The sequence below is a fragment of the Myotis yumanensis genome, unplaced genomic scaffold, assembly GCF_028538775.1.
Source record: "Myotis yumanensis isolate MYYU_CA2020_CCGP unplaced genomic scaffold, mMyoYum1.0.hap1 SCAF_9, whole genome shotgun sequence".
Classification (NCBI taxonomy): domain Eukaryota; kingdom Metazoa; phylum Chordata; class Mammalia; order Chiroptera; family Vespertilionidae; genus Myotis; species Myotis yumanensis.
In genome coordinates this window covers 8,841,790-8,850,554 of record NW_027223760.1, presented here as the reverse complement: position 1 = coordinate 8,850,554, position 8,765 = coordinate 8,841,790, and the positions used below count along the sequence as shown (strand labels likewise).

General features: G+C 37.0%; 1 protein-coding gene across 2 annotated transcripts in view; it reads right to left on the bottom strand.

The window, feature by feature from the left end:
• Window positions 1-4,628: 4,628 nt before the first annotated feature.
• MDFIC (MyoD family inhibitor domain containing) overlaps window positions 4,629-8,765 on the bottom strand; it is a 93,390-nt gene continuing 89,253 nt past the window's right edge. For both annotated transcript variants that reach the window (XM_070423756.1, XM_070423755.1), the window contains exon 5: window positions 4,629-6,949. In XM_070423756.1, the coding sequence (XP_070279857.1) occupies window positions 6,702-6,949 (248 nt within the window). In that variant the 3' untranslated portion in view covers window positions 4,629-6,701. The remainder of the gene's footprint in view (window positions 6,950-8,765) is intronic.

Here is an 8,765-nt window from a genome sequence, read left to right as displayed (position 1 = left end):
TTTAATTCTGTTATGCATTGCATATCTTTGCTTTAACTAATCTGTAGTTCTGATTCTCATCATTGCTTCATTTTCTTAATTGTATTCATTAATGCCTGAATAGTTAGGTTAAAAAGTCCTTAGCAGCCAAATGGTTTCGGGGTTGTAATTTAACATCCTTCTACCAGAATATGTATTACAGTTAAGTTGGTATATTCATTTACTGGAGTGTAATTGTGTAAATATGCTCAATTATTCTTTTTGAGGATCTAACAAAATCTAGTACAACATGTATTCATGGGTATTTCCCTCCTTCGCTTCAAGAGCAGTGAAACACAGTTCCTGCAGAGCTGATCACAGACGCCTTGTCATCTGCAGTTGTTACTTTTGAAAGGTTTTCTCCTGATCTCTCACTCACTATTCACATCCTTGAAAGAACTGCGCATTCTGATTGAGGGATCCACATTAAATTATGTAATAAAGGTGATCTCAGGACTCTAAGAGTCAGAAACACAGAGTGCACTGTGCTTTCGAGGCTTTGAGATGACATTTTAAAACTTTTGTCTCACTCCAGAGTTGCTTGCGAGCCTAACTATTTGTAGGTGTTTGACACCACTCAGCCACGTCTGTAATTGGCATAGCAACCAGCAGACAGGCTCTGTACATCTTTACACAGCAGCCTACCAGGTTAAGAAATGTATTGGTTCAATATGAAACAGCAGGCTGTTTTTAGACATAGTTACTAGTGCACAAGCTTTAATATGGCTTTGCTTCATCCTATAATGAGATCTTTTGGTTCCCTGCTCAACAGGCTTTTATTCCTTCGCAAAAAGCTATGAACTATGTCAAGTGAATCAGCTGCCTTTGTACACTCTCTTTCTTGGCTTTGGAACGCAATTCCTTTGCTTCCTATCCCTTTATGCATCAGACAGAACTTAAGAACCTTTTCAATTTCCAAGCTAAACTTAGGATTTGTTTGAGTTTGCTTTTCACCATTTTCCTAAAAATTACATTCTCAACCGAAACTCACACAAAGATCTTCCTGGAAGTGAACACTTGATTGCAGAGCTATACTTGTTCTTTAACACATGTATCAAGACTCATTAGTAATGTGCCAAAGGATGGTTATCTAAAACTATTTCTTCATGGTCACCTCACAACCAAATCAGGAATCCTAGAGTGAGCACCAAGGTAAGGAAGGGATAGAGGGCGTAACAGCCAAACAGACAATGGGACTAGAACTAGTAGCCAAAGTCAGTCGGAAGCTACTCATGTGGACATCTGACAGCTGAGGCTGTAGCCCCTGTGGAAAATGCCATACTATTGTCCCAGTTCAATAGAGAACGGACCGGCACAGATTTCTGCTTGCCTGAAGATCCTGCTTGCTAGGTGGGGCTGGGCTGTAGCTTTTCTTACATTCCTTTCACCTCCAGATTAACTACTGCCTTCATTAAAATTTGGTCATTTATACAATACTTTCATTCCCAGTCCTTTAAAGTAGAGCAGTGGCTCTCAACCTCCCTAATGCTGCGACCCTTTAATACAGTTCCTCATGTTGTGGTGACCCCCAACCATTAAATTATTTTCGTTGCTACTTCATAACTATTATTTTGCTGCTGTTATGAATCATAATGTAAATATCTGATATGCAGGATGTATTTTCATTGTTACAAATTGAACATAATTAAAGCATAGTGATTAATCACAAAAACAATATGTGATTATATATGTGTTTTCTGATGGTCCTAGGCGACCCTTGTGAAAGGGTCGTTTGATCCCCAAAGGCATCGGGACCCATAGGTTGAGAACCCCTAAAGTAGAGAGAGCAGCCATTGTTCATTTGGGGGTTTTCTGACGTGAAGATACATGGAAGATTTAGTCATCAGTGATAGTTTTTGGAGAGAAAAAAACAAAACCCTCCACATTAGGGCTGATCAAAATGTTATCCCTTCTCCACAACCCCTTCCATTTTAACCAAAATCTCTACACGTAATTTTAAATAAGCAAGTAAATATTAGTAGCGTCACTGTTGAAACTAAGAATTTTCTCATGGGATGTGCCGAACTTCTTCCGAGGTGTGACACCTCCTGAGGGAGATAGGACTCTCCTGAGATGCCTGGAGAAAAGTCGCTAAAAAGTTCCTGCTTATAGTGGGACATAGAAATGGTTAAAAAAAAACAACCTCCTTGTAGTAACTAATCTTTGGTTTAACAATATAAATACAGTGTGGAATAAACCTATCAATATATTTGTTGCCTTTGAAAACAAAAACGGTATGCTTAATTACATTAGTGCAAAGGAAGAGAAAAATTGCTATTTTAGTATTTGATGAAATTTTATCACGCCTGACAGGTTAGATGTAACAAAGCTACAGACCTACAAATCACAAGTAATTGTATAGGGCATAAAGTTCTTGAATAATTTGAAAATTAATATTATTAATAAATAAACTTATTCGTCAGGTGGTTGGGTACATCTAAGCATTTCAACTGAAATTCAAGAGAGTAAGCCACAAATCCTCTGGACTTGAGTCTTATTTGTTTTAGGCAGTGACTCTGACGTTTATAGCATTAGAATCTAGAGCACTGGTAGGGTTTGTACGGATGAAAAATGGGCTGCTATTTCATAAGGTTTCCTTGGTTACTCCTTAAACTGTTCAGAGAAACCACTTCTTCAGGTAAAGAAAATGACTATAGTTGCTATACTGTAAGGACACACAAATAAAGTTATTATATTTCTAAATGAAAAGCCTTCTCCTAAGTAATTTTAGAGAAGTTAAATACTACCTGTAAAAAAATTCCTATTTAAAAATTGTGACAACTGAAACCCCTAAATGAGAATATTTCTGATGATTTTCTTTTGGGTAAAATTCATTAAATCTAATACCTAACTTCATAGAGCTTTCATGTTTAATCTAAGCAATGTAAAAAAATTACCACACCCTAGCTGGTTTAGTTTAGTAGATAGAGCGTCAGCCTGAGGACTGAAGGGTCCTGGGTTTGATTCTGGCCAAGGGTATGTACCTCAGTTGCAGGCTCCTCAGGGCTCATGCAGGAGGCAACCAATTGATGTGTTTCTCTCACATCAATATTTCTCTCTGTCTTTCCCTCTCTCTTCCACTCTCTCTTAACAATCAATGGAAAAATATCCTTGGGTGAGGATTAAAAAACAAAAACAAAAAACAACACCTTAATTTTTATAAATTGAGAGATAATTCCAAAATAAATATATAAAAACAAGTTACTGAAAAAGGTACAAAACTTGCATTTTGACCTATTATGGAATACTATGTTTTGAAATCAATATGTCAACTGTGATTTGCAGTATAAGCTGAACTGATACTTTTCATAGTTCATTATGGGTGTGATTTACATAAGGAGACTAGAAAATCTTCAAAAAGGGAATGAACATGATAAAAGCCTCAGGTTTTAAAATTACAGTTGAATTTTTTCAAATAGCAATTAACATATCAATTACATAGAACAGAACATATCTACAAAATATTCTAAAGCACAAGAGAGAGGTCATATTTTTATTTCAAGATAATGTATTCGGGATAATACAGGTCAAGTTTAAAAATGAGATTGTTTCTACATTTAAAAGGAGACTGAGTCTATAACTGTAAACTATATCACTTAGTCACAAAGGCCATATAATTCAACAAAACATTTTGCATACAGAAATTCTAAAATATATTGAAATTATTTTCACAATTGCCTACTTTGATTTGTTTCCCATTTATTTTTTAAAAAGTAATACAAGTGATACCATTATAATTATTTAATAGGAAAGGAGTTAAGGGAAGACTAGATAATATAGGCATGCAGTCTATACAGCTTTGCTAGAGAGCTGTCATTTAACTCTCTCCAAGCCTGTTCCCCAATGACCAATGGGGGAGGGACTGAACAAAGGCAGTTTGGATGCATGCCCAGTGAGGTCTGGGAGGTCTGGGTGACATGGGAAGGTGCTTAACTGTCAGTCACACCTGGAAGCGAGTCAGTGGCCGCAACAGGCATGGCCACAGCAAAGGCGTGAGACCTGAATAGCTAAACTCCTAGACAAGGGGAGTTTCCTCGCGTGGCTCCCTTGCCTGCTGTTTGTGCCTGACCCCTGTGCAGGGGGTCATGTACCTGCACTCGCCCACCTGGTCCACAGCCACGTGGGCTCCCCATGGACTAACGACTCTAACCAGCCTGATGCTCTGCCGGAACCAGCTGCAACAGGGTCGTTCTGGACGCTGGCTTTGCTTCTGGCTCTATTGGGACCCCAGCGGCACCTTTCTCAGGACTGGCTTAAGGACATGGGAACTGTGGAGCCCAAGGAAGGTAACTCCCTGCAAATAGAGCCTTTTTCCGCATCTCGTTCTTCTGTGGGGGCTCCTGACAATGCTTATTGCAGAAGTACCCCAAGAACCCCACTCCCACGCGTGACAGGGCAATCTGGCCCACTAATTTCCCTGGTAACACCAGGTACTTTATGGAATGACTGCAAAGTACACAAGAGAGGAAAAGGGCTATGGGTACAAATATGAAAAAAAATTCTATTAGTGTTCCCTGTTACAGAGAAACATTATTTTAAAAGTGCTCATATTTTTACTGCAATTGTAGCAGAATATATTTAAGTATTAGAAGAACCACTTAATTGAAAAATTTTGCAGGATAAAAAGTGAAATATTTTAATAATTTTAGATCATTAGAATGCTCTATAGGCCAATACACAGATGACATACATCCTAATATATATGCCTAAGGTAACTCTGGGTACATGTAAATATTCAGATTCTGGTTACTAAGAAGTTCTTATATTTGATATAACAACTAAAATACAAGGAAGACAAAGATAAGGAAGAGAAAGACAGATTTTTACTAGAATTCTATTTAAACCAGACATTTTAAAGTTGTGAGTGTGTGTATGTGTGTAAACGGGGGCGTCAACTATTTTTTAAGTACTTTAGGTAAAGATGTAAGTAGAAACTAGGTTTCATCTCAAAGAAAAAAAACAACACATAGGTAGCATTGCTGTGCTTTCATTTAAAATTTCTCTTAAAAGGCTAGGTTTGCTAAAAAGCTTCCTAAAAATATGCACTTGTTTTTACTCTTAATTTGATATTCAACCAGAAAAATTAAAAAACTATTAATCCAAAGTATATTTTCAAAATTTCTACAAGAAATTACATTACATCAAACCAAACTACAACTTCAGGAAGATCAAATTTAGGAGAACACGTAGTGTGAAAATGTCCTCTTCCTCTTATCTGCCCAACACAGTCTCTATCTCAATAGCAATATACTCAGTCTTATAATTGACTTATTTCACTTAAGGTTTCATAACCTGCCATGTTAGTTCAATTTTACATAAAATCGCAATACTGACATTGGTCACAGTAGTGGATGTTGAGACTCCCACTGTACTGGAAGAATGGCTTGCTGTTTATAAAATATAACAATGCTTAAGAAATAAACCAAAAAAAACCCCATGAACCCCCTTAGAAAACAACACAATTCTCAAGTGAAAAAAAGAGAAGAAAGAAAGAAAAAGAAAGAAAGAAAGAAAGAAAGAAAGAAAGAAAGAAAGAAAGAAAGAAAGCTTATGAATAAATCAAATCAAAAATACTGGGAGTTTAATATTAAAAAATCTCCTAATTTAAATGCAATTTGTCAAAAGTATTTCACATTCTTTAGAAAATATGGTTTTTAAATAAGGCCTTCTGTTTTTATCCAAAACTTTACCATACCTTTTAAATTATGTGTAAAAAAAAATGTATATTTTTTAATTTTATAGTGTTTTTTTAAAAGCTATAGGTTTTACAACTAAAGAGAATACATACTTAAGGTCTTTTTTCTTTAACTGCTTAAAAACACACACAGTTCAGGCTATTCACCTAAATCTGCCCTAAATCCAAATAATTCATTCCAGCAGCAGGTGAATCACTCATTCTAAGAGGTTTCCTCAAATGTCACATTCTCCTTGAACCTTCCTGGACATTCCAGCAGATATTAGTTGTTCTTTTCTGTGTATTGCATTCCTATATCCTTTTGAGTTTCTCTCTCTCATAATCCCCACAGTATGCCTCGTGGTTCATTTTTTACAGGTCTCGTTCCTCCGCTAAACTCTATTCTCTCGTGGATGGAAATTGAATGACAGCCATCTCTGCATCTCAGCAGATGACACACAGTAGGCACTCAATGTCTGCTGAACAAATGGAGAAAGGGGAGAACAGAGCATAAAGATAAACTCGAGGCGCCCAACTGCTATTTGGATTTGTTTCCCAAAGTTTACTTTAAAGTAAAAATGTTTACTGTTAACCATTAATAGATACACATGAAAATTAGTCTGCTTTTAATACCCACAGAGAAATAATACATTTGGAGCAAAAGCCTTCTGAAAATGATTAAAAGAAATAGAAATATGTATGAAAAGGAGGAAATATTTAGTTTTGTTTTGTTTTTGTTGTTGTTTCTTTGGGGGGGAGGGGGGTTTGGTCAAAATGTCCCTTAGTCACTGAATCCTATTAAAGAGCTTAAAAGCAGTTAAAATTTCACATATTAAACCAAGCAGATTTGGTTAGAGGGGAAAAAAGGCTTTCAGAGATTACTAAAATGAGTTAACAGTGCAAATACTAGGTTGCTTGTTTCATGAAATCTTACCATGTGCTTTTTTTTCTTCCTTAAAAGGAACATTTAAAACACTCTCCAGTTTTAACGCAAACAAAAGATAAATATTTATGAAGGAAAACAGATTCCACAGCATTCCATACAGATTTCCAAACAGTCTGATGATTCACAACAGGCGTCCATGATGCCACAGTCCATGTCACAGGGGCAGGTGCAGTCATCCCCCATTTCATCTCCGCAGCAACAGCAGCAGGCCTCTGAGGTACAGATGCCACAGGAAGCTTGTCCCAGGACGATGTTGCAGAGGGTCAGGAATTCACAGAACAAGCAGGCGAGGATGCAGTGGACACAGCAATCTTCATTTTCAATCGGGAAGAGACCGCAGAGTGGGGAAAAAAGGAGGAACACAAAATACAGAAATCATCAAGAGGCTGAATAATAAGTTGGTCAAAATAAGTAATCCAGAACCTAATGATATGCTTTCCTAGAAGTCTTTCGTAGGCTGAAAGCTCAAAAATAAACCTAAGTTAAATTCTAAATGAACAAACTTTAGAACTAAGACTCCATATGAGAAAAAAAAAGGTTGTGGCTGTGTATGCACGAGTGGATGTGGGTGAGATTATTACGGTCACACACTATGCAACAGCCCTTAGTACTAGGTTCCCCCTCTGTATATCCATCTTCCCTGTACCCTACTGCTCTCTATAACACTGACTAAAATGATTCCATGACATTGAAGTCTTTCAGAAATAAAAAATTCCTTCAACTGCTCCACTGACCTGCTCCAAAAATTGAGAGAAAAAAAGACATATTCAGTATATTATTGAATAATGGAATCAATAGTTAAATTGGAATCTATTAAACTGGGATCAGCATGCTTTACTTGCCAATAAAACTGACTCAATTTCATGGTATCAAATATTTTTAGTTTCACAAGAATTAAAGAAAAACTGAGACTTCTGTTTAGGTCCAACCATTGTTCCTGGAATCCAATTCTTCTGCCCATTTCTAACAAAGGATTTGTCCCTTAACAAATGTGAATGACAACACAGGAACACCGCTTCCCACTGCCAGTGTGGCAAAGTCTTTGCATTTCTATTATTTCCTGAGACATCTCTAATGATCCCTCTTTAAAACAATCTTTAGCAAACTTCACCAACTGATACAAAAAGGCCAGAAATCAAAGAGATCATAATCTAGAGATTTAGTACCCCATATTCTAAATTTCTTTCCTTTAGAATAGTGATTTTCAAGCTTTTTCATGTCATAGCTTACATAAACTAATTACTAAAATTCTGCCGCACACCAACAAATATATTCTTTTACTGATCTGATAAAAAAAAATAGGTATGATTTTGATTTATTTACAGTGGACAGCTATTGTTGTGTTGGTTGCTGTCATTTTTTTTTTTTTTTTTTTTTTTACAACCTAAGGGAAGAAAGGTCAGTGCCTCTGACTAGTCAGGTATTGCATGTTTTAAAAATCCCTGCAGCGCACTGGTTGAAAATCACTGCTTTAGAATTTTGTGGCAAGTGAGAGGAGCAGTTGAAGAAATTTCTATTTCTGGGGGACTTTAACATGCGTCATCAAATTATTTAAGACCAATGTTATAGGACCTTTTTCCAATTTCAGAAATACTTGTGCATTTTTACCAGGACTATTTCTGGGTTTGTGTGTTGTCGGTTGGTATTTTGTTTCGCTTTTTCTGTATTTTATACAATGAGAGCTTGAGGAGGGGATTCTGCTTCCAGCAGCAGCAGCAATGTGGAGTCGCCCCACCCCATCCCAGTCACACCCATTGTGTTTCAGTACTGGCTTGAAAACTGAGCGCTTCTGAAGGAGTTTCAGGAAATTGCGTGACCATCCCATAATAAGCTCCCCAACTCCTTGAATATGCCCGTTCCTCTATAGTCTCTCACTTCATAGAGTCTCTAACTTTGTAAAAGTGGGGAATGTGCAAACACAGGTCATATTCTAAATGCCAGGTGGCAAAGTAGGGAGGGTCCGAAAAGAATTCAAAAGAGAAACTCCAGAGCTGTTTGTAGAATTTAAGGCTTCAAAGAACGCCACAACCGTCCCTTTGATTCCTGGGCCCACTCTGACATACAATGGTCTGTAGAACAACTGGAAAAAAGATCAGGAATTGTGAGGGGTGCAAGTTTCTCTCCATC